This window comes from Marmota monax, unplaced genomic scaffold, assembly GCF_021218885.2.
Source record: "Marmota monax isolate L192 unplaced genomic scaffold, Marmota_monax_Labrador192_F-V1.1 WCK01_AAM20220418_F8-fsc00063, whole genome shotgun sequence".
NCBI classification, from domain to species: domain Eukaryota; kingdom Metazoa; phylum Chordata; class Mammalia; order Rodentia; family Sciuridae; genus Marmota; species Marmota monax.
In genome coordinates, this window is record NW_026693726.1 from 7,424,848 (window position 1) to 7,452,306 (window position 27,459).

The 27,459-nt window shown below is 39.2% G+C and overlaps 1 protein-coding gene across 1 annotated transcript in view; it reads right to left on the reverse strand.

Annotated features, from left to right (window-relative positions):
• Positions 1-27,459, reverse strand: part of Ca8 (carbonic anhydrase 8) — an 88,799-nt gene that overhangs the window by 30,515 nt on the left and 30,825 nt on the right. The window contains exons 4-7 of the mRNA XM_046460534.2: positions 8,629-8,724; positions 5,236-5,298; positions 3,037-3,085; positions 1,221-1,333 (exon numbers count right to left, since the gene is read on the reverse strand). Coding sequence (XP_046316490.1) covers positions 1,221-1,333; positions 3,037-3,085; positions 5,236-5,298; positions 8,629-8,724 — 321 coding nt within the window. The remainder of the gene's footprint in view (positions 1-1,220; positions 1,334-3,036; positions 3,086-5,235; positions 5,299-8,628; positions 8,725-27,459) is intronic.

A 27,459-nucleotide genomic window follows, 5' to 3' on the forward strand; every position in this document is an offset into this window, starting at 1 on the left:
CTGGCTCCATTCCCCAGGGTTCAAGGTGAGGCAGGATATATGGCAGAAGAGTGTGGCAGAGGGAAGGAGCTCACTTGGTGATCAGGAAGCAGAGAAAGAGTCTCCACTTGCCAGATACAAATATATACACTCCAAAGCCATGCCCTAATACCCACCTCCTCCAGCGACACCCTACCACTTCAATTACCACTCAGTTAATCCCTATCAGGGGGATTAATTCACTGATTGGGTTAAGACTCTAATAACCCAATCATTTCTCCTCTGAACCTTCTTGCATTGTCTCACATGTGAGCTTTGGGGGGACACTTCACATCTAAACCATAACATATTTAAAGCAACTTTCTTGTAATAATATCACAATCGTTGGTTTTTGTTGTTTGTTTTGTTTTTTGGTGCTGAGGAACAAACCCAGGCTAGGCATTGTTTTACCACTAAGATATATTCCCAGTCCCTTCAAAATCATTGTTCAAATTCCTTATAATGATGTTGCCTCATGTTCAACCAGCTAACATCCCAGTGGCAATTCACTTGGGTGTTCCCATCCACTATAAATAAATAAATAAATACATCCACTGGCATTTATGTATTTATTTATTTATTTAGAGATAACATCTTGCAGTGTTGCCCATGCTGGTTCAAAGGATCCTTCCATCTCAGCCTCCCACATAGCAGGATTACAGGTGTGCCACACTGCACCAGTATGCATTAGCATTTAGAGAACCTTTATAGAGTTTCAAGGCCTCAGTGGATGACCCAAAGTAAAGTCATAGAACAGTCTAGAACATTCCAAGGCATTCTTTTGGCTTCTTGGCCTCTCCACACATAGAAGGCTCCTGTTACTGCCAGGGAAGGAGTGAAAAGGAGCTGACAAAAATAATCAGCATTCTCACTTTATTCCAGACCTTTCTCCTCTCCACACCTGAGAAAACATCATAAAGGAATAACTAGACTAATCAAAAGTTTGGCTCTTTCAGTGACTTCTGTTTACTCTGTAAAAACTAACTTTTAAAAAACTTTATTATCTATAAATGAGTGCTGGATTTTTGTTCTTCTTTGACCTTTCCATTGCTTTCACTGGCTTGAGACATTTAACTTTCATCTGAAAAGGTATGACTGATCTAAAGGGAGCTAAAACATAAAACAGACATTTTCCTTTTACAGAAACAATATTTAACCTTTAACGCAGAACTTCACTCTGAGAGATTTAAGAGTGTGCTCACCTGTAGCTGGGATATAGTTAAAGGGTATCGGAATAATATCCAGGTAACACCTTCGCTGCAAGGCGGGATGGTGAGAGAGCCTTCGTACACCCAGTAGTCCCGCAGCAGAGGGTCTGTGTGACCACGTGGATGTGTCAGGAAAAGGCAGGTTAATTGACAATGATCTGGAAGACTCCAACAGCAGTGTTCAGAAATACAAATCTCCCCATGATGCTTCTCAGAAGGGCATAACAATTTTAAGTCAGAGCCTCACATACGTGTTCTTAAACTAATCATCATCAAGAAAATAACTAACGAAAAACATGATGAATGTTTATAGTGATTTTTATCAGCAAATTACTATATGTGTCTATCAGGTTTAACTAATCTAGGAAGAAAACATCCATGTTTCTATTTTCATTTTAGAGGATTTACTTCATAGACTCACATCTAATACTTTTTATTTTTTTTGTACTTATAGATGGACAGAATGCCTTTATATTATTTGTATGTGGTGCTGAGGATCAAACCCAGTGCCTCACACATGCTAGACAAGTGCTTTGCCACTGAGCTACAGCCCCAGCCCTCGTACCTAATACTTATTGAACTACATGGCAGGTATTATTCTGAGCATTGTAACATTAATTCACTTAATCTTCACATCAAATTAATACTCCAGATGCTTCTATTAGTCCAATTTCTCAGATGGGGAAACTGAACCACAGGTTAGGAATTTTCCGAGGGTCACTCAGCTAATAACCGACAGAACCAGACTTGAACCCATGCAGTCTGGCTGCAGCCTGTGCTTCTAACCGTGGTTCTAGCCTTGTCTATATTGTTTCTTCAACAGCAAAATATTAAAACCATAATATAGAAGGAAATATTTCATTCTCATTAAATTATTTAGCTTTGCATTAGAGGAATTCATGATTAAATATAATGGGAAAAATGTTAAGATTTGACAGAAATTGGCTGGTTGTAGAGCAATTAAATGTAGAAAGCAGGACAAAATAAATTATCTGGTTTTGTTTGAAACACTATGAAACAGAATATAATTTAGGCAGAGAAATGTGAAGACTGAAATTTAATATAAAACCACCTTGAAATCCAAGTTTCATTGTGCATATTTTGTGCATAATTATTACCTGTGTGCATAAGCACAATTGGAATAATGTCTAGATAAAAGTATTACTACAATAAAGTAACCTTATGAAATTAGATACAAAGTTTATTTCACTCTAGAGATTAATAAGTACTTTACTGACCAATCTTAAAAGAATATCAAGGTTCATCAAGGTTCTTTTATCATGCAGGCACTTTACACAAAAGGTATCAATTTTTACAGATGACAGACATAAGGAAGTTCTTCATGGATTAATGGAACTAGTAGCAATGTTTTTTTTTATTGTTTCAAGTCTCTACTCCTATATTTGGAGAAATCTGAAACTAGTATTTACTACAGAGAATATCAATTGCAAATAAACTTTATTAACTAATAAGATATAATTATACATATATATATAACCATATATATAACTACATACACACACACACACACACACACACATATATATATATACACTCTGAGAAAAATAGTATGGTTATATTCATAATTAAAATTCATTTTATGGCTAGGCATGGTGACAATGCCTATAATCCCAGCAACTCAGGAGGCTAACGCAGGAGGATCACAAATTCAAGGCCAGCCTCAGCAATGTAGCAAGGCCCTACGCAACTCTGTGAGACCCTATGCCAAAATAAAAAGGACTGGGGATGTGGCTCAGTGGTAAGGCACTCTTTGGTTCAATGAGCAGTACCAAAAAAAAAAATTGCTTACCTGGTAATAAAGTGTTAGGATTAAAGCAGGGTATTGTCTTGGACTTCCCCTGGGGGGAAAAAAATTTACTCCATGTCAATATAAAATTTCTAATTTTTAAAAAATAAAAATATTATTCGAACTAAAATTCTAGATTGAAGTCTTTTCTGAATGGCCTCATTGGGTCCCCTAGATTTGTAGGTGTATCATTCTGCTTTCTCATCAGAACAAGATTGAGATGCAAACAAGACATTTCTACTCTGTGTCTATGGCTATTTTCTTCGCTATTGCAGTTCCGATTGCCCTGTGATTCCTCATGTGGAGTTTACAATTGGTGTCCATCTGTCCCATATTAACTACTTTTTCTGCTTCTATCACACTCATACCCAAGACTTGGTATAAAACACAGAGCCCTGGCTCAGAAACTTTCCTCTTGCCTGTTTGGAACACAGTTCCTAACCTCTTGGGCATTACAATCTCTGACACCCAACTTGTCATTTTGTCCCATGTGCATTTGAAAATTCAACTCTAAGAACTATTCTGGGTGATCTTCTCATCCAGAATGGGAGAGATGAAATTCAGATATGAATGTTCTATTCCAGTCAACTTTTTTCAAAGCAAGATTTAAATTTTAAGGGAAATATCTGCACCCTTATTCAACAGTTGACACTTATGATCCTTATTTTAAATTGTGTCATTCAAATGCTCAGGCCTCAGAGGCAGGAGGACAGTTGGATTTCTGTCTATTAATACACAAACAACATTGTAGAAGTTTCTTCCCTCCTTCATGGGATTATTTTATACTTTAAGGAATCTAGCCCTCTTTGTCCTACCCCAGATTCTGTATTCCATAATGACTGATGTCCTGTAAGCTAAATAAATGAGGGAGATTTCCTCAGTGCATTTCTACTGGAAAATATCAGTTCACAAAGTGTCCTCACCCTCTTTATACTTGTTTTCTTTTGACTAGTGTGGACTCCATCAGTAGCTGGGTTCCTTAAGAGCCCACCCAGCAGAACTTAAGGGAGATTCTCCCTGATTCAAGAGGCCCTGGAGGTGGTCTGAGAGATCTCTTATACAACCAGTCTTTCTATTTTCTTTCACATATCGCCTTACCTCATTTTGAATGTCTCGGAGGCTCTTTATCACAGCCTTCAGAACGACCTGTTCCTTCCCTATGCTAGTGGAGAACCACAGTCACACTTGATTCTCAGACTGATCTCATAATTGGCATTGGGTACTTGGAACCCCTAAGTCAAGCAAGCTCAATGCCTGCTCTATATCTCCAGTGGCCAAACAGGACTAAACTACTACCTGGCACAAGATTACTGACATTCAACTCAGCACAGGCATTGAAGGTCCTGTTTAAAACAGAGCTTAACTTCCCAGCAATGCTGTGTCATGACATTACAGGGTCATATTGATCTAAATCGCCTTCTCTGGTATATTATCATATGGATTATGTGTCCTTCTATTACTACTATTATTATTGTTGTTGTTATTACTTAACATACATACTTTGAAGTCTGGTTCCAATCATTTATAATGCTTTCCTATAATACGTAACAGTAAGGGTTAACTCAGTAGGCCAAGGCTGCCCAAACCCTGCACATCCTGTCTTTAGTATTAGCCCTTGGTTAGCTCTTAGTAGAAAACTCCTGGGCCCTTGGGACATTCCACCCCATAAGAGACCTGGAGAGCCTGGGTCTTGCTGTATTTATGGTGAACTCCTAATGATGCCTGGAGCCTTGGGCCAAGTTGCACCAGTGTGAATAGACAGGTTTGTCCTGCCCATATAATTTATGGATGCCTGGTTTTCCTAGGGTGTGGGGAGGAAGCCTGGAGTTTGATGAGCTGAAGTGGTTAGGTAAGCCCTTCATGCTTACCTGACCAACCCCTAATAAAAGCTCTAGATGCCAGGACTCAGGTGGGCTTCCCAGTTTGGCAACATAATATGCACCTGACGCATGGCTGCTGGGAGAACTGGGGCATCCCCATGAGACCTTCTTGGGAGGGGATACCTGGAAGCTTCTTCAGGTTTCCCCTGAACTTTAGCCCACCTGTGCCTCTGCCCTTTACTTAGATTTGAACTGTAACTTTGCACTTTTATATCCCATAAATAGAACAGCTTTTCTGAGTCCTGTGGATTCTAGAGAATTATCAAGAGTTGGTCCAGGGGCCTCTTAGACACGAGAGTTTCTGTTTTAAAGAACAACTTACCTTATACTGAATATCCTGGAGAATCTCAGTCACAGCCTTGAGCCCAACATGTTCCTTCCCTATCTGAAATGTATAAAGCATAAACCACAAACACAATATTTTAAAATTCTTTACTTTTATTCAAAATAGTAACCAAAAGTGAGGTTCCAATCCACCTGCATGTCCTTTCTGGGGAATTAAATGACCTTTCCTTTTATGGCCAGGTCAACATCTACTTAAGGTATCTGAAGTTGTAACAGCTAGTACAAGAAAGTAAATTAGCTATGATACCCAAGAACCCGTTCGGCTTCATATTTCTATGCACAGGTGTCACTCACTGTGCCATAATTCAAATACTAAATTAAACAAGACTATTATATAAAAGTGTCAAGCCTATATTTTAATTAAAACCACTCAGTACATATCCAAACTCTTGCATTCTTGCCTCTGGTGTTTATAGATCATTATTATAAATATTTCTCAAAGTTGAAATTTTTTTTGAAGAGTAGGTATGTGATGTTCTATATTAAAGTTACCAAAATCAAGACGTTTCTTGATTACCACTGATCATAATTGTTATAGCCATCATTTTATTTAATCTTAAGAATATGCTTTCAATAGCTTTCTATTATGAAATAACACATATCCTTGGTATACAAAGTACTCCAAAGAAATTTGAGATTTGAACTATTTTTTTGATATTTAGTGTCCTTGATGCTGACTTTGCAAATCTGAAGTGCCAGCTGATTCACACTTCCAAAGCTTTCAGTGGTCCATGACAATGGAGAAAGTAAGAGCAGAGATCACTTATCACCTCAGGAAACAATCACTGCTATCCCTCAGCTTCTTCTCTTCCACATACATTTTTGAAGAATGACCTATGAGAAGCTGGACTAACTTTCAACATGCACACATTTTCTATTTTTCTCAATATCAACCGACTGTAAAATATGCTAGGGGGGAAAAAAAAAAAGACAAGAAAAGCCTAACATAAGATAGGTCAATCTGTTCAGTGTAATCAGATTCCCATTATTTTTGAAGTGTCTGCAATTCCTGAAATAGGTTCTAAAAACAGAAAATAAATTTCATGAAGTTAACAAAAGAAGAAGAAAAAGAAAAGAAAAATGTCCCCATGAGTGTAGGAGGCTGGATCTTAGGCAAAAGCCTTCACCCCGTCTTCAGAAGAAATGGACCCTCCTCGTCTAACTGGTTTAACTCGTAGGCAACATTTGGATGCCTGCACCTCTGGCCGTGGTCTATTTTCATTTCATGCAGCTCCTGCCAGACCATGAACTCTTTGAGAAGATTCCAATCTGAGTACTGTAAGGCCACATAACAGTTTGTCAGGAGTGAGCTCCCTCGTGTTGGACTACCTGGATTCTTATCACGACCCTGCCACTTTTTGGCTATGTGACTTTGGGCAAATGTGCTTAGCCTCACCAGGCACAGTGGTGCATGCCTGTAATCCCAGCAGCTGGGGAGGTGGAGGCAGGAGAATCATGAGTTAAAAGCCAACCTGAGCAACTTAGCGAGGCCCGAAGCAACTCAGTGAGACCCTCTCTCTAAATTAAAAAAAAAAAAAAAAAATGGGTTGGGGCACATGTGGTTCAGTGGTTAAGTACCACTGGGTTCAATCCCCAGTACCAAAACAAAAAAAAAAAAAAAAGAAAGAAACGTGTGTGTACATGTACTTAACTTGTATATCCTTTGTCACTCATAAGTGGGGAGGATAAAGTGATAGGGTTGAAGGTCAGATCAAATCAAACAACTTGGAACAGTGCTTAGTGCACTATCATTCAGTTAATGTCACTCATTATCCTGCTTAACCTGCATGGTGTTGTAGAGCATCAAATAGATTTTACATATAGTGGCACTTCATAACTATTCATGGCTCTTTCTATTCATGAAGATTCTTCACTTTACAAGCAAAACTTTATATCCCGCAACAAACTCCAGCTGTTGCTCAATCACCTTTCTTCTTTACCAAATAAATTCATATGTGAAAAAGTCATAACCACCAAAATCCAAGTACACATGACAGTCTCCACACCCAACTGCTAAAATCCTGCAGCAGCTCCTGTGCCAACACAATCCGGTGAGTCCTCCAGGACAGTGAGATCTGTCACTTTCTTACCTCTCCCCTTTGCCATCTTTCACCACCACCAAAAACACAAACCACTCTCATGAGCCTCTTCTCCTGGAATTGAAGCCCTGTTTCATCTATTTTTTTTCCATTTCTGCCTCACTCTTGCCTTATTTCTCACTGTGCTCCCTGGACTCAGGATGGCTGTCTTTGACAAGCTCTCCTACCACCTCCTGGTCTATGAGAACCCCTTGGGTGTGTCCAAGGTGCAGCTCTCAGGCCTTTCCAGTAAAAACTGGGCAGCCTCCCAGGATGGAGACTATGGTCAGTGCCCTTCAGTTTAGTATCTCTGACCTGCATGCACAAGGCTGTCCTTCTCTGAGTGGACTGTCCTCTTCTGATGGTATATATGCTACAAGAAAGCATATTTGAAAGGACTCAATGCTCAACTCTTTTTGGAAAATTAAGTAACTAAAACCATAGCATTAACATTACGACTGTAATCCAGTTTATACAAGAGGCAACCTGCAACCATGCAGAGTTGGCCCTCTGAGTTTTGGTGCAGATTGGCAGATTACATTGTTGTGTGACTAAATAATTACTTGACCTCTCTGAGCCTTGATGTCTCTTAAGACTGGTGGTCAAGGGATGTCTAAAATTTCCATGATGTCTTTTACCTCTAAATCTTTTATCATAGATGATAAGAGAAAATTAAAAAGATTCACCTCGGTAAAAACTGGATTAAAATTTTATCTATGTGAACATATGGTCCATTTTTGTATGTTTGGCTAAATTTATACACAATTCTTTGCCCACCACACAGCTCAAATCTAAAATTTATGTTAGCTAAATCTTCCATCATTTGCAGTCTTATTTTATCAGTGTTTTCTATAAAGAATTTCAAATCATCTTCAAGTGAAAATTATTAATAATGAAGAGATAAAGTAATCCACTACATGATTATATTATTGATTTTTCTTAGATTTTGCAGTAAGCTGGAGTCTAAAAACATTTTCTGAAATGCTTTTTCATAAATAAAATGAATTCTGCCTTCAGGAGACATTTTCAAAATCATTTCTCCAAAGATGCTGAATGCCACCCTGTAGAAAATTTCTAATAAATAAATGAACTCTTTTCTATCAAGGAATATGGCTGAACTCTCATGAACTCCAAAGATCAAGTTTTCTATTTTTACATTATTGGTGTTCTCTGTAAAGGTGTTTAATTTCACCTTGAAGTAATAAAACTGGGAGAGAATGGAAAACCATCTTGCAAAATGACTTAGAAAGCAGCAGCTCTGAACAGCACAATAACCACTGCAGACCATTTACCTGAACGAACAAGGCGATGATGGCGATTCCGTGCGGCTTCCCCACAGCCTCGTCGATGCTGCCAAACAGAGTGGAGTTCCAGTGGATCAGATGGAGCTGGTGGGCAACAATGCACAGGTTACTTCTAATGTCCTTCTCTTCAGAAAAATAAAGCCACATCACCGACTTCACTACATCTACATGGTCTTCTATGCAACAAGGGGGTCACCAATGTACACAGGTTACTGCCTCCATAGGAGGTCTCTGGAGGAATTCCCTCCTTTACCTCTCTGAACAGAAGCAACAGGTCACCGCCTCTTGAGTTCTCAGTTTTAGTCCTAACTTAGGAGAAGCTCAGTGAGGGAGACTCACCGATTTCACATAGAGTTAGTGTCTTTCCTTAAATGACATTCCCTCTGGAGCTCAAAGAAACAAAACTCCAGGTCTGGACACAAACACTACTCACTCGAAGGATGGGTACCCACATAATCAAACACAGCATCACCAACCCACAGTACTTCCATCAGGAAATGTGCAAAGCCACTCTCAAGTTCTGGTAAATTATTTCAACTCTAGGACTATCCAAAGATAACATAAGATAGAAAAAAATTTAAGTACTGCCCTCTGTTCAAGTATTCCATAGTAAAATAATACTGATGTAAATCTCCAACAGAAGTTCATTTCCTACAATTGGGATAAAATTTTATCTATGAAGAAAGGACAATCAATGCTCAAGGTCCCTTCCTCCTAACCTCATACAGCTTTGCAGCTTTCAAGCTGATCTAGAATATGCGCTTGTTCCTACAGCAGCGATAAATACTTGCAAGAAGCCACATCTAGTTCCCACACTAAAAAAATCAAATGGCCACAGAGATTACAGCAGCTAGCTAAAACCTTGTGCCCACCCACTTGAATCAAAGTGTGAAATATGATATATCAAGAAATTTGTAATGTTTTGAACAACCAACAATAAAAAATTAAAAAAAAAACCTTGTGTCTAGAATACCATCTTCAGTAGTATACCTTTTCATCAAACTAATTCCTTACCACCTTAAAACTTTGTCCCACATTTAAAAACTAGTTCTTAATTTAAAAAGACATAGATAAAACTCAATATTTATGTATTTAGAATCTAATTTTTTTAAAATTAACACACAGACTGTCAAAACTTTGATTTTTTTTTTTCACTGCTGAATTTGTCCAAATAGAATCTGAGATTATAAAACTGACCACTAGAGGGAGGTAAGAAAGTCCAGCATAGAAACAGCAACCCAGGAAAAGAACACACCAAGACCAGGCTGCCTGGAAAGCTCACAGGGTCTGGAAGCAGCCAGTAAATGCTAACTGTCAAGGCACCGCCTTCAAGATAACAATGTCCTATGACTTCTCAATTAATAATAAAAGACTAACTTTATTATTTCCTTCTCTGGCAGCAACAATAGCACAGAAGTCCTTGTGGTACAGATAAGAACTGACTGCTTTCATTAAATCAACAAAGAAGGTCTAGGCCCAAGGTTGAGTTGTTGTGTTTTGTTTTTTTTTTCCCCAACAGATGACAAAATTCAAACTGACATTTTTCTTCCTTCTCATAGCAATATTATGGGTTATTTTTTTTTTCCTTTTCTGAAACAACACATTAACAAACCAAATAAATAAATAAATAGAGCAAGCGTGTTTTCCCCCACACACACCATTCCTCAAATCTCAAAACCTTGGATTATCCAAATCTACTTCTGTTCTCCTGTTGCCACTTCCTTGTTCCTATAATCTTATCCCATTTTGCCTTTTGTTAGTATTGGTTCTGTTCCATAAAGTGGAGCCACTGAGGTAGGAAAATCACAAGGTCATACAAAGAACTCTGAGCACATGTCTAAGCCTGTCCCTGACAAGAGATGATGCTTCAAAAGTAGAAAGGTCAGAGTTCTCAAAGCTTTAATTCTGTCATCATTCGATTTTGGAAAACACTAAAGCAATATACGATTGCAGTGAGTATTATTACTTATGCTGCTTAGTATTAGTCAAGCTTCCCCATGATAACCTCCTTCCTTTCAAAGTTTCTTTTTGGAGAATGGGGGATGGATTAGAGGTCAGAATATAAGCTAGGAAGCTGCCAGAGAGTATCAGTTGAAAAACTAAGATAGGGATATGGGATGATAAATGTTATGTGTTAACTTGGCTAGGCTATAGAACACCAGTCTAGATGTTGCTGCGAAGTTCGTTTTTAGATATGATTAGCATGTAAGTCAACAGACTGAGTAAAGTTGACTGTAATCCATTTTATGGGTAAACCTCATCCAGTTGAAGGCCTTAGCAGCAAAGACTGAGTCCCTCAAAGAAGAGAGAATTCTGTCTCCAGAATACAAGATCAAAATTCCCCCCAGACTCTCCAGCCTTCAAACTGCAACAACTTTTGCATGGATTTCCAGCCTCAGCCATAAAATCAAATGGACCAGCTCCTTAATTTAAATCCCAATCTTTTTTATTCCTCCCCCAACCCTCCTGTTTCGCTGAAGCACCCTGACTAATACAGCTTGTGTAAATAAAAATGTATGAAGACCCATGTGAAGTAGGATAAAAGAAAATAAATATAGGTAGAAAGAAGGAAAAAGGAATGAGGAGGAGACTATAACTTTAATCTGAAAGCCTTGTGCTGAAGTTCTTCGTATCTTCACTGCCAAACCTAGTTTTTCCCCAGACCTGTCACTTCCAAATTGCTGGGAAGTCCACAAATCTTCACTCACAGTCTTAAAGTTACTAGAAATTGACCCACTTACAAAACCTTGGATTATCCAAATCTACTTCTGTTCTCCTGTTGCCCCTTCCTTGTTCCTATAATCTTATCCCATTTTGCCTTTTGTTAGTATTGGTTCTGTTCCATAAAGTGGAGCCACTGAGATACAAAGGGCATACAAAGAACTCTGAGCACATGTCTAAGCCTGTCCCTGACAAGAGACTGGCCGCCCCCCACCTCCCGCCACCAATATCGTCACTTTCCTGTGCACTGTAATAAGCCCATGAATACATGTGTTTTTAGGATAGACTGAACGAACAGATACAAACCCAGGGTTCTTACCCAATGTATCTATTGATCAGATAATGGAGAGGATGTCAACCTAGGATCCTGAGAATTTCCAGGTCACTATAAACCATCTATGATCACCAGACTGATGACATTCTTATCTCAGGATGGCAGGTCTTTGATGCAGCTCATCCTGGATACTTCCCATGCGCACGCCTCCCCAAGCTTCCTTTCAAAGAAGAGCCCAAGACCCCACAGCACTGCTCTCTAGAGATGGCCCATGTTCTCCTGTGGATGCATCCTCCTTTCTTTCATAATAAATCTGCTTGTGCCTCCACCTGAAATTATCTTCTATAATCTATGTCAAGGGCCTGGCCATCCTGAGCAGAGGTCCCCTCTTTGGGGCCGCTTCAGACCCTGAATTTGGTGGCAAATGCAGGTCCAATCCTGAAGAAGGCTAAATATACAGGAAGGGAGACAAAGGCCCCTAACAATTAAAGTGAACATTTGGTCATTATTTCCCTAAGACTAGACTGAAGAATCTGGGGACAAAAATCCCTCAAATGATCAGAAGGAACATGTCAGACCTTCTACTGTATTTCTATGAGATGCCTTTTATTTCAATTTTCCTTTGCTTCACAAAACACATAATATGTATAAGAGTGGCCCCCCACCTCCCGCCACCAATACTGTCACTTTCCTCAGTTAGATACCTGCAGTCAAAATATTCAATGGATAAGTCAAAGGAAAAAAACTCATAAGAGTTTTAAATAAATAGTATATTATTATAGTTGTTCTTTTATTAGCTTTTATTAATCTCTAACTCTGCCTAATTCATAAATTAAACTTTATCACAGGTATGCATGTATAGAAAAAAACATAATACAGACAGGGTTTGGTACTATCTGTAGCTTCAGACATTTACTGGAAGTCATGAAAAATATCCCCTTTTGAAATAGGGGATTGCTCTATACATATTAATGCAGGGACATATTATTTTGAAATATAGTCATAGTAAGGATATCTGCTCCAAAGTTTATTCTAATGGAAATGGTTAAACAAGGACACATGGAGACAAATTCATGGGAACGGAAAAGCATATGATACTAAGGATATGGTTCAGAAAACAATGAAGCAAAGTCCAAGGGAGGGAAGCAGTCTTCCCAGCCGTCTCCAAGCAGATGGCTATTACCAGCCAAGGGGCCTCAGAGGACCGGCTTCAAAGCCCAACAGTGCAGACTGGCTCTGGGGCGTGGCTGAGCTAGGGCAAGCTGAGTGCAGAGGCGGCCACACTGCACACCTTCGCAGATCCACTGATGATTCTCAGAGGCACTGCGTGCTCACAGAAGACCTCCAAGCTAGGAGTCACGGGTCCCTGATTCTCATTTCACTTCCACAACTCTTTAGCTCTGTGAACTTCAGAGTCACTACCTCCTTTGAACATCCATCTCTGGAGCACAAGGAGAGCAGCATCTCATAAGCTCAGACTGTTCACGCCCTGCTTGTCTTCCTCCAGTACTCTCTTTATCCCTATATTCCTATCACATTTTGCTCACAATAGCATTAGCTGTCTGTAGCCAGCCAAGAAATGCAAGCTGGGGAATGCAACGTGAGGAGGGAGAGGGGCTAGCCAAGCCTGCCCACGCTGCTTGCTGTTGCTAAGGAGTCCAAGGGTTGGATGGTGTTATCACTGTCTCCAGACACAGCCCACTGTGCAGGGCCACCTAACTGCTTGAGGGGCCACAGAACCAAAGATACCCCCAGACAGGACTCAGCTTCACCAAGGCCATCAGGAGCCTGGACCATCTTTGCCCTGTGAACAGAGTATAGCAGGTACCGAAGGGCTGCTGAGTCCTGCAATAGCAGTGGTTGAGAATTGCGGGGTGAGATTTCTACAACTGAACCATCAGCAGGGCCCATACTCCCCAGTGACTCTCTCTCAAAAGGCAGACATTTTGGCTTCCTTCCAAAATGGGCCTGTCAAAGAAAAAGGGGGTTTTCTCTAAATTAGCCACGCCTTTCCTCACTCCTTACCACCTCTCTCCCCCTCCTCATCTAACCCCAGCTTCACCATGAGGAACGCGTTACAAAGAAGCAATGATGTTGCTAGCATTGACTGGGATAACCAGTCACAGTGCCTTTCTATTAAAAATCAGACCAGACAGGCGCGATGTGCACTCTTGTAATTCCAGGGACTTGGGAGACTGAGGCAGGAGGATCACAAGTTCCAGCCTCAGAAATAAAAAAGGCTGGGAATATAGTTCAGTGGTAGAGCACTTGCTTAGCATGTAAGCCCCTGGGTTCAATCCATAGTACTACTACTACTATAATAATAATAACAACAACAATAATACCACAGAATAACTATTGCAAAGTGCCTCTTGACAGTTTTCAAGAAAATCTTTGGCTGAGCTTTTGCTGTGAGGCTCACAAATTCAAATTTCCTGCCATTGATTATGTGGCTTTACCATTAGTACCTGGGAAACGTTCATCTTAATATACTTAACTCACAGCAATAGATAAATTTGTCCAAAGTTATGAAACTGTGACAAGCCATAGCCTTATAATCATTTATTTGTCACTGAGAAAAATAAGTTTGAAGATTTTGTGGCAGCTTAACAGAAAGATATCTTCAAGATAAATGAGGTTTATTATTAACAAATAACATGACAGCATTAAAGTACAAAAGAATGAATCATGAGGAATGGAAAAAGTAGTAAAAACTGAAAAGGCAATCATGACTCACAAATTTCTTTCCCCAGCACTATGCACTCATACAAGTTTGGTGAAATCGCCTATCTGTAAATGCTTAATGACATTTCCTTTCAGATGTCTTCTTGTCACCTCAAGCTAAATATTTCTAGAACTGACATCAATTCCCTTCAAAGGTGCCCTCTCCCTGACTCTTAGAAGACCTCCCGGCTTGAGACCTCCCCCACCCTTTATCTCCCACTCACCAAGGCCTTCCCAGGCCCTCTGGTCATTTGCATTATAAAGCCCAACTAATCTCTCTTGAACCCAGCTTTCTCCACATTTCCTCTGTTCAAAAATCTCTACTTCCCTTTATTTCCTACCATACAGGCTTGACTGCCTCTAACCCCATCCTTCCCTTCCTGAGTTGGTCCCAAATGCTCACCACAACTTCCCCCATTCAGTTGGGAATACCATTCCCCACCCTGTCCTATCACCTGTGCAAATGCCCCCTAGGCCTTCACAGGGGACAGAAAGGTTGCAAAGTGGACATTAGCTATGAGGAGTGGGGGACGGAGGGTGATGGGAGATACAGAATAGATATCCATGAGGGAAACAGAAGAGGAAAAATGGGATAACTTGAATTTCTACCAAAATCACATCAAAAGTAAGGCGAGTTCAGTTTTAGATAAGAGTTTAAACCTGCAGCCCCCATTGTTATGGTTTAGACGTGTTGTACCCCAAAAATCTCATAGGTGAGACAAAGCAAGAAGGTTTGGAGGAGAAATGATTTGAGTGAATTAATACCTGAGGGATTAACTGGGTGGTAACTAGAGGCAGGTGGGGTGTGGCTAGAGGAAGTGGTTCAGTGGGGGCATTGCTGTGAAGTTTTTGCATCTGAAGAGTGGAGTCAGTGTCTGTCTGTCTCTCTCTCTCTCTCTCCCTTCTGATCATCATATGAGCTGGCTTCCTCCCCCACACTCTTCCACCATGATGTCCTGCCTCACCTCAAACCCTGGGAAATAGAGCCCTCTGTCTGTGGACTGAGACTTCTGAACTGTGAGCCCCCAAATAAACTTTTCCTCCTCTACAGTTGTCACAGCAGCAAAAAGGCTGACTAAAACACCCACTCAAGAGAGGGACAGAACTAGAGCTGCTTGAGAAGGAGAGGCTAAAGGTGCAGGTTGCAAATGTCCCTAGAGAGATGCAGCTTATAGCATCAGTCCACCTGTGGGCCCCTTTGTGAGACGTGCCATGAGCCATGAACGTCTGAACATGGAACATGGTGAGATGAAGGAAAGGGAAATAACAAATGCACAAGAGGAAACTCAAATTCCAGAGTGCTATTGGGACAACGAGAAGAGACTTTCTAGAATAAAGCTACGATAGCTGCAAAGCAGCAGAGGAAAACAAGGACAGAAAAAGACTTTGCAAGTATTATTTTTAAGACTACTGAGAAGACAGTTTCAATGCAATGGAAAGCACAGGGGCAGAACGCAAGGGCATCCGCATAAAAGTGGGGCAAGGCCACTCATCCTAGAAGGTGGGCCAGATTATCAGAAACCAGAAGGCAGTTGAATGAGCGCTAATTGACTTTTTCAAAAATAAGAAAAATCAAAATGCCTAAGCTTAAGCCAAGTGCACTTTTGACTTTTACTATTGTTTTCATCTATTCTTTAAATGGACCAAAATTAAACCCTGAATCACATGCTGCTGTAAATTTAGATAAATCATAAGCATTCGAGGCAACCTATGAACTCTGAAATAATTAAACCGGAAATGCCACATTTACTCACAATCTGCAGTCATTAAAAACTTTCCTCTGAGCCAGGCCACTATGCAGAAGAAATTCAAAGAGGAAAAGGAACCATCAAAGCTAGGTTATGATTTTCTGTGTCCTGATTTGCCTGCCTTCCTCAGAGTCAAAGAAATTCAACTATGGAGAGTGGTAGCTGGTGTCCAACAGATCGTGAGTTTCAGAAGCCAAGTCATCTCACTCACCCATGCTCTACCACATCCAAAACATGCAATCTCAGTGCACTCGGGAAGATATGTACAATTAGTTTGGAGGGTGGATCAAACCCAGGGCTGCACACCTGCTAGGCATGGAGAGCTATAGAAGCTTTTTTTACAAAGAAAAAAAATATTACATCTCATCCCTCTGATACTGGAGAGAGAAAGAAAGAAGATATTAAGCATTGAAATAAAAAAGAAAAGGAAATTGGAAGTGAAATGTTTGAATAACAAATTGGAGCGTTAAATAACTGGAAAATAGTTAACAAAGAAAGTGACATTTTTCTCCAATTCACTCTTAATTATGTGAAGCAGCCCATTCATCTGGAGATAAATCGAGATTTAGTGCATATTATCTCCAGGTGCTGCTGCACTTTAAGATGTCATTGTCAATATATTATGCAGCTATTATTCAGAGAAGGACATTCAAGGTGTAGACAGATAGAACAGTGACAAAGTGCTCTAAAGCATGGAATGGAAAATGAATTATTTGAAATTCTATCTCTAGCTGTCACCTACTTGTTATGTTTGCCTAAACTTAATTATGTATCATCTTACCTAGGCAAAAGAGAAATGGGAGAATGTGTTAAGAGTGTTTCAGAACAACTTCATCCATTAATATATTAGTTTAAAAAAGGGTATCTGTAGTATTCTTAGGGTGTAGACTTTTCAATTAAATAGGCACTAGTTCTAGATAATGAAAGATTTTCTTTCAAAGCAGAATCATGTCCTCTCTGTATGCTGATTAATTTCCTTTTGTTTACTTTAATATTGTGCCTTCTAAGGGCATCATTAACTAGAAGGCTCTTCTCCCGAAAATGAATCTTCCTTTAGGAAATTCACTATGAAAGATTCAGAAAGCCTTGTTGGAGGAGTGGTATGAGTCAAATAAAGGTAAAACTGCATCATTTTCAAATATTTTATATTTAATATAAGATCAGTGTTATGGTTTGGCTATGAGGTATCCCCCTAAAGCTCCTGTGTTAATGTGGGAATGTTCAAAGGTGAAATGATTCGATCGTGAGAGCTGTAACCTAATCCATTTACCCTTGCTTGAATGGACTAACTGGGTGGTAACTTTAGGGTCTTGGGGTTGTAGATAGTAAGCCATTTATAGGATTGGACCTGCTTGTTTTGTGTAGTGAATCAGTGAATAATGGCTGCGATTCCTCTCTTCCCACTCCAAATGAGAATCACATTTGACAAGAGTTCTGAAATAACGGCAGCATTCCTCTATGCATTTATTGAGCACCAACGGTATCTAGGATTTTAATGATTATTCCTTTCAACATCAGAAATTCAGAGACCTCAAATAATTTTTGAAAAAGAATCCAGGGTATGCATAAGCAAAGATAAGTATTATAGCACAGTGGAAGAAAAAGATGAGCAAAAGGGTGAGTATGCAGTAAAAATGAGGGAGGATGCTGTGGGTATTTGTACTGATTTAATGAGCACTGATACTGCATTCTCTGCCAGGCACCGTTCTTTACAATTATGACTTCATTCAATCCTCATTAACATCTCTCTAATGGTAGCATCTATGAATATCACTCTCATGGTTTGTCTGCTCTGAAATGCATTTTGAAATCTGATTGCTACAGTGGAGGTGGTTAGGAGGTGGGGCCGATAAAAGATGACCAGGTCTACAAGAGGGATTAATGACTTGCTCGTGGATTAGGTTAACTCTTTCAGTAGTGAGCTCTCCTTCTGCTAAGACTGGGTGAGCTACTGCAAGAGCAGGTTGTTACAAAGGCAGGGCACACCTTGTACTTTGCCTCTTCACAAATATCCACTTGGCCTTTTGACTCCTGTTATGTTGTAACCTGTCACAAAGGACTTACAGAAAGCTGAGCAGATGCCAATGCCATGTTCTTAGACTTTCCAGCATCCAGAAATGTGAGCTACATAAACTCTTTTCTTTATAAATTACTCAGTCTCAGGCATTCTGTTACAGCAACAGAAAATAACCTAAGACAGTCATTTCTTTAACAAGACAGAAGGTAATAAAGGCACAAAAGATAAAATAACCTTCTCAGGGTCAAAAAGCTATGAAGTGACAAGAGTTGGGATTTGAACACCTCCTCTATGCTACTTCATCCCCAACAAAGAGCATCAAGGAAAAGTGAGCAGAGTGGAATTCACAGAATGAATGTTTACTCAAAGCATAGCTGAATGACAAAGTTCTCTGTAGAGACAAGAAAAACTAGGAGAAGGACTGGAGATTGTGCAACAAAAGGAAGACCAGAAATCCAGAAAGACTGTGCCAGACGCCAAGGGCATGCCCAGGGTGAGCAGACACTCTGGTTACCAGTTCCTAGGAAATCTACGTGGGATCTCTTTGAGACTCAGCCACAAAAGACAGACCAGAGTATGTATCACGTAAGGCATTGCAAGGGCAAGGAATATTCTCTGGAAATACAGAGGATATAGTGGGTTATACAGAATGTGTGCTGGACAGAACTTAATTGGAGTGGAGAAAGCAGGAAATGACAGCAGAAAGGTTAGTGTGTTAATCCGTTTTTTGCCACAGTGACTAAAATACCTGGCAAGAACAACTAGGGGGAGGTAAAGTTTATTTTGGCTCAGGGTTTCAGAGGTTCAGACAGCTGACTTCATTGCTCTGGGCCAAGATGTGGCAGAATATCATGGCAGAAGGAGTGACATAGGAAAACTGCTCAGCTCACGGCAGCCAGGAAGGAGGGGTGGGGAGGGAGAAAGAAGAAGAAGAAGAAGGAGGAGGAAGAGGAGGAGGAGGAGGAGGGGGAACCAAGGACAGATATAGTTCAAGAGCACACCCTCCAGCCATGCCCACCTGTCTACAGGTAGCACACAGTGGTTCGTGCAAATTATTAACTCATCAAATGGATTAATCCACTGATGAGGTAACAGCTATTCATTAAATCTTTTCACCTCTGAACATTGCTACATGGGGGACCATGCATCCAATACATGAGCTCTTGGGGAATTCCAGATTCAAACCATAACGGGCAGGCAGGGTCATATCATCCAGAGTTTGGTCCTTGAAGACAGAGGTGCACTCACTTATCTTCCTCAGGTATTTTCTCATGAGGCTGTGTCAACTAACTTACTTTCTTAAAATGTGGAGATAACTAACGATGCTTGCCACCTTCCTCAGAATCAAAACTTCAAATGCCTCCATGAAGCGGTGATGGGGAGAGCTTTAAAAACTGCAAGGATGGAGCCCTGCCCTCAGGTGTGGATTTCCAACAATCATAAAACCCAGTGCCAGCTGAAGCCATCTTAAAACCTAGCACCCCAAACCTACCACCAGGTAGGCTCATGCTCATCACTAATACTCTAATGCCTAGGCCACTTATAGCTCAGAGAAAACTAAGCCACCAAAATGATATATCTCTGCTTCCCACCAGAACCTCCTGCCATCCTTTCCTCCCAACACCTGCCTCTGCTCTCTGCTCCATTCTGCTGCTGCACACTTCAGAGTCTTTGGTCCATCAGTTATTTTCTCTCCTGAGTCTTCGGCCTGATGTCGCGCTCTCTGAAAGTGTCTTCTGATCACCATTTAAACATGAATAGATGTTTCTTACCCTTAAAAAAAAAATACTGCCTTGACCTCATATACCCTCCTACTAACTTCTCTGCACAGCAGACATCAAGAACTTCTTGTATTCCCCATCACCCACCTCCTCCATGTCCATTTCCTCCTGGAAATTGGACAGACTGGATCCACTGCAATTGCTCTCTCATTGCCACTCACCATGTTCACCAGGGCCTTCTTCCTGCAAAGTCACAGTGCCAGCCCAGCACACTTGCCTCCTTTGTAGTATCTACACTCCCTGGTGTCCATCTCACACTGCCCTTCCTCTGGGCTCCAAGGTGTCCACCCCCTGGTTTCCCTCTCCAGTCTTGGACTCCTCCATGGCTCCCTTCCCCCACCCTCAGTTGTGCTTCTCTTCCCTTCTCACTGAGCATATTCTTGTTGTGTGATCTTCTCTCTTTGCGTGTCTTCAATTGTCACCAAGATGCCCATGATTCCAAAATCAACACCTTTTACCAAAATCCCTGCTTTGATCTAACTCCCTTAATTAAACTGCTTAATAAAATATCTCCTTAATAAAATATTATAGGTGCACACCTATAATCCCAGCAACTGGGGAGGCTGAGATAGGAGGATCGCAGGTTCAAAGCCAACCTCAGCAAAAGCGAGGAGCTAAGCAACTCAGTGAGATCCTGTCTCTAAATAAAATACAAAATAGGGCTGGGGATGCGGCTCAGTGGTTGAGTGCTCCTGAGTTCAATTCCCTGGTACTCCACCCAAATATATCTATATCTAAACAAATAGATAGATAGATAGATAGATAGATAGATAGATACATAGATAGATAGATACATAGATACAGACAGATATATATCTCCAGAGAGATATTTTATATTTGGCATTCCACAGCTGAATTCTCTCCATTACCCCTCCCAGCCTGTCTCCTCCTTTGCTTGGTTCAGTGATGGAACCCAAATCAGAAATCTTTTTCATCATCCTCCCTTACAATCAACCAAGAGCTGTGTCTACCTCCATAAAATCTCCCAAATTCACCCACTTGACTTAGTCCCAAATTCACCCACTAGCTTAGATAGCCACAATCTATAACTAGACTTGCTGCCTAAGTCTCTTAGCTAGTCTCCTTCCTCCAAAGTTGTTTCTTATATTCATTCTCTACCTTGCAGTTACACAGTGCAAATCTGCTCCTCAGATTCCTGCCTGCATGGTACAGTCTAATCCCTCAACATGCTATACACCAAACAATGTCTCTCTGTGGTCTTTAGGTGGGTCAAATATGGTTTATTTTATACTGTTTCAGGTATGTGGACCATAATTACAGTAATAAGCTCTTTTTAGTAATAAGAATACATATAAAGCAATTTTAATTGGAATTTAAAATCCAACAATACTCCATTTCTTTATGAAATACCATCATCAGTTTTTACACTCCAAAAAGTAAGGTTTTAGACCTCATACAATTCCTAATAACCTGATTTTCAGGTATTTTTAAATACTGAAGCAGTATTTTCAAAACCAAATTGCAACAATCAAAATATTACAACTTACAATAAAGTGCACTTATCTCAAAAATGTTGAAAAAAAGAAAACATTTCATTTTAATTTAGTTCTCATTGTACCTGGAAAGGTATTTGTCCATTAACATAGCATACTCAGGGGCTTTCACTTTTTGAACTGCAATTATCTAAAGCAAAGCTCAGAACCATTTTATCAGAAATATGAGAAGAGTGTAGAGGAAATAGAATAATACTTGGTCCAGGTCTCAGCCATTACCTAAGTAACCTTGGGCAACTTATTTAATGCCTCTTGACCTGGTTATCCAACTGAAAAACAGACATTAAAATATCTACCGAGAAGAGATTAAATAAGATGTGGCATGTGCCTGGCACATAAGCATTAATGCTGTTCCCACTGTTCCCTGGGGAATTCATCTTGCACTAACCCCATGGCCATGAGAGAATACAAGGAATATGAAACTTTCCAATAATATAAACCCTTTTATCTTCAAAAATATTGTAAGAAGAGTGAACTCTGACCGGCTGAACAAGTAAAGGTGTATAAAGCAACATATGTAGTTGAATTTTACCAAAAAAAAAAAAAAAAATTTTCCCCTGGAATAGGGATTTTTTTTCTCTCTCCCTACAACTACATGAAACTGAGGAGGGCTACCCTGATCTTAAAGACAAAAAGCTCTGTAGAAATCTATACCTATGTGTTTCCCACAAAGTACTTCCTTATTTATGTAAGTTTGGTAACTACTTTAAAATCACAACAAACTAATCCAACTTACTTGTTGCTCAAGAGTTGCACAAAGAATCATTCTTCAAGTAAACTCACCATAAACCACACTTACGGGTACTCCCAGTGTTAATTAAAGGGGACTGTGCTTCCCTGAGATTTGCTAAGACTCTCCTGCTCCTACAGTGCTTTAGGCAACCCCAAACTAATCGAGTTATTTAATGGACATTCTAAGAAACTGTACTTTAACATACTACTGACCTAAAACACAGTCCAGTTCCTGTTCAATGTAATGACTAGCCAAAGCAGCACTTTCCTTGATTGAGCAGGAACCTGTACCCAAACAGCTCGGGTAAAATCGAGGTCAACTAGGAACAGGAAAGGCATCAATGGGCGTGAACCAGGAAAGGCACAATTCAGATAGGAAATTTTACCTACGTTTATGTGGTGGTACCTTTCAATTTTGTACAGTTCATACTGATGTAGAGGGCTGGACAGGAACACTTCTAAAACAAGATGACTGCATCTTGTACATAATCCAAAATGAATCGTCATCATCATCAACACAAGTGCTTTAAATGTTCAGAGGGCAGATATGGGAACAGGGGTCAGGAAGCGTTCTGCACGCACACCCGATCCTGCCTGCCCCAGGCCTGCTTCCTCCAGTTGGGCTGGGTCTTCACTGCACTTCTCCATTGCCCTGGTCTTTGCAGTCCTGGCTGCCTACCTAGTACATATGCTGCCTTAGTGGATCTCTTTGTTATCTTAGCCATCCAAACCATTCTCATAAACCCTACATAAATTTAAATAACAAAATTACGGTTGTGCACCCCAGAATGACATTTTCATCAACAATGGACAGCATGTGTGACTGCAGCGCTGAAAGTTCCTATTGTTTAGTGATGTCATGGCCCTCATAATATTACAGCACGATGCACTGCTCACACCTTTGTGGTGGTGCTGGTGTAAACAAACCCACCAGCCAGACATAAAGGTGTGGCACATACAGTTGTGTGCAGCCCATAATACTTGATGATGACAACAAACAACTGTTACGAATGCATGCATTTTCTATGCTATAGTTCTCATTGTGTTACCAAGCATTCCACCTACGTATATTTAAAAGACAAAGTTCACCATAAAAGTATATGCTGTGTTACACCAGCAACAGCTTCACACATCCCACGTCTGCTGTGTCTCCTGACTGCAGGGAGAGGCCATGTCTAGTGACTGGCCTAGACCTTCCACTTGGGTATATGCAAGCACACGCTATCAAGCTCACATAATAACAAAATGGCCCACATGCCCATGTATTTCTCAGAATGTGTTCCCATCATTAAGCAGTGCATGAATGTATTGTTTTCCAAAAGTTTTTATTATATATTGCACCTTGGCTTTAGACAAATGAAATATATCAATGAGCAATGCAATATCTTGACATATATAGTCATAGAGATGAGCCCTTAGAAAAGCAAAGACCATCCTTGCTTTACAGTAACGTAACTCAGAAGATAATTCTGAGTGACTTTATCTTTGCTTTTATGTAATGTAGTATTAGAAATTTTTAACTAATATGTGGTTAAGATTTTTTCTCACTTTTTATTATTTATTATTTTTGTAAATACATGACAATAGTGGAATGCACAATTTTCATAACTCTGTATATAAATATGTGGTTAAGATTTTTAAAAGAATGAAAGTCATTTATTTATTTATTTATTTATTTTTAGGTGTAGTTGAACACAATGCCTTTATTTTATTTACTTATTTTTATGTGGTGCTGAGGATCAACCCCAGGGCCTCACACGTGCTAGGCGAGCGCTCTACCACTGAGCCACAACCTCAGCTCCAAGAATGAAAGTCTTTTAAAAAGCATTATTTCTAGAGGAAAATGATAACCACTGTATGTCGACCACTACATGGTACATTTTCATAAGTTAAGAAGATAAAAATGAGGACTACTCTACTGTACATAGGCAGATATCCAACTTATAATGGCAGGCTTCAAAAGAAATAGAATGTTAGAAAAATTAAAATAAGAAAAACGTAGCCAGGCATGGTGGTGCACACCTGTAATCCCAGTGGCTCTGGAGGCAGAAGCCAGAGGATCACAAGTTCAAAGTCAGCCTCAGCAAATTAATGAAGCCCTAACAACTTAGTGAGACCCTGATTCAAAATAAAAAATAAAAAGGGCTGGGGAAGTGGTTCAGTGGTTAACCACCCCAGTTTCAATCTTTAATACCAAAAAATAAATAAATAAATAAAAGTAATTATTATAGAAAATATTGATTGAGCACTTACTCTTGTTTACTAACCTGAAACCAAAAGTTCAGGTAGTTTTCAAAATAATTCCAGAAGCTCTATCTGGTAAAGTCACTTTTGCAGAAACGCATCTAATTTGCAGATAAATATCTAATCTGGATATTCCTTCTTCCAGCACACTCTTCTACCCACTGTCTCCTCCTCTCCTCTGACCTTCATGCTACCAGAACCCCAACTGCATTTGATACAACCAGAAGCAAAGTGTGTACAGAATGCTAGACCCCTTCTCAGCCCTGTAGGGTGGGTCCTGATGAAGCCACACTATTACAGCCTCATCATTTTCCTTGAAATGACTGTGTAAAGAATCTGCAAGTACAGAAATTCTGGCTAATGACATATAAGGGAAATTCTGTGGGAAATGGAGTAATAAGGACTTTGGGGAAAATGATTCTTAATTCTTAAGAAGGTTCATAACACTATTAGTAATGTGTTTCAGTGCAAACTCTTGGGTTAACTATTTGCACTGAAATATTTCATAACCTAGGCTCCAGTTTGAGATATATATTCATTAAAAGACCTGAATATTCAGAGAAACTCTATTCTAGTAGATAGGACCTGGAGGCAGTCTAAATGTTATCAACTAAAGAAAAAATATACTGTGTAAAATTCACATACTAAAAATAATTACACATGAAAATTAACAAATGAAAAGCACATATCACAACATAAATGAATCTATAAACACAATACTAAATGACAAAAGGCCAGACACAAAATAATGTGTACTGTGTGATTCAATTCACATAAAACCTTCGAAGAAGCAAAACTTATCAATGATACTAGAACTCAAGATTGTAATTGACCTTGAAGGAGCTGGGAGGGAGTGGCTGGGATATAGACTGTGTTCAGGCTGAATAGTGGTTTCAGAAGTATATTTACTTTGTAAAATTTCAAGGAATTGAATGTTTATAATTTAGGGAATTTTCTGTGCCCAAATTTATTTATAATCAAAAATTTAACTCAAATTTAAAATTTATAAAAATTTAACTTTAAAAAATAAAGATGGGGCTGTGGTTGTGGCTAAGTGGTAGAACATTTGCCTAGCATGTGCGAGGCACTGGTTTTGATCCTTAGCACCACATAAAAATGAATAAAATAAAGGTATAAAAAATGTTGTGTCTATTTAAAAAAATTAAATAAAGATGGTTCCAAAATTGAGTAATTTGGAAGTTATCAAAATAAAAACTTTCACATTTTAAGTTAATACCATCAAGAAAGTGAAAAGGTAGTGGACAGAATAAGATAAAATGTTTGCACACTGTATGTCTGATAAAAGACTTGTATCCAGAATAAAGAATTCTTATAACTCAATCATAAGACAAATAACTCAATTTTTTATTTCTATTTATTTATGTATGGGGTGCTGGAGATTGAATCCAGGGCCTCATTTAAGCACTCTTCCACTGAGCTACATTACCATCCCAACTGTTTTTTTAAAATAAGCAAAGTTTTTTAATAGAAATATATATAAATGGCCAATAAACACATGAAAAGATGCTCAACATAGTTACTTATTAGAGAAATGCAAGTCAAAACCAACATGAGATATCACTGCAGAGCTACTAGAATGGCTACAACCAAAAAAGACAAGCAATTAAGACTTGGAAAAACTGGAGCCTTCATACACTGCTGCTGGGATTGGAAACTGGCACAGTCACCATGGAAAACAGATTAACAATTTCTAAAATATTAAATATACATTATCATATGACCCAGAAATTTCATTTCTGAGAGTGCACATCTAGGAGAAATGAAAGCATCCATCCACCCAAAAACGTGTGCTCAATGTTCACAGCTACATTATTCATCAAAGTCAAAAGGCAGAAATAAATCAAATATCCAAAAATTGATGGATGAATCAGTAAAACATGATGTACTCATGTGACACAATGCTCTCCAAGAATACAAAGGAACCGAGTGCTAATACAGGTCCCAACATGGAGGAATGAACCTTGAAAGCTTTACACTAAGTGAAAGGATGCTGTCATAAAAGACCATATAACACATGATTCCATTTATAGGAAGTGTCTAGAACAGGCAAATCCAGAGAGACAGAAAGCAGGTTAGTAATTACCTCGGGCTGAAAGAGAGGGAATGGAAATGGGCTATTTCTTTTGGGGGTAATGAAAGTATGGTAATGGAAGCAAAATGCTGGAAATACACTAAAACCATAGCGTATAAATGATATCTCAACAAAGCTACCTACTACAAAAATGCAAGAGAAGAAAGTCCTTCCTCTCATAATCTTTAATCACTAATTTGTCAGGATTTGATGCTTACAGGTGATGGAGCCATCTTGCAACCACAAGTAAACAAATCAAATGGGAAAAGCCAAAGCGCAGAAGTGGCTTAGCAGAAAAACAGAAAAAAAAAAAAAACAAGAAAAAAAAACTGGGTTTTTGGAAATATGACTGAGCAACTTGAATTAACCAACCTTGAACTGCCCTTCAGGAGTTCTAATGTAGAGAGAAGTAGTCCTAATTATTTTCCAGTTAGTTCTTACTTACCTGAGAATAACATACTCCTGCAAGAGATATAAAATGATGAGCAAAAGCACTCCATGTCTAAATTACTTATACCAAATCTTATATGCATACATAGCATTAATAACTTCATAAATAAAAGAAAAAATTTCATTACAATCTAAACAAGGTCTTCTGATAGACAAAAGGTAGGATCTATTGAAAACAAAGTGGTATCTAAGAATAGACAAGGAGATCCAGCTCGTTTTGCTCTGATTTAGAGCTTTTCTCAAAGATATAAAGGCATTTTTCTACTTTACTACCATTTTCTACCATTACTTCAAAATATTTAAAGAAAAGACATCAGGAATGTTAAGTCAGTTATTGAAAACCATAAAATATATCATCAACTAAGGATATTTTTAAGAGTGTAAATCTAATACAAACTTCTTTCACTTGTATCAACATTTCCTAATAATCAAGCAGTAAATTTTATTAGCAGTAGTTTATTATTGGGAGTAACTTCATAAGTTTCAAAAATGGATTGATTGTTGATATGGATAAGGACAACA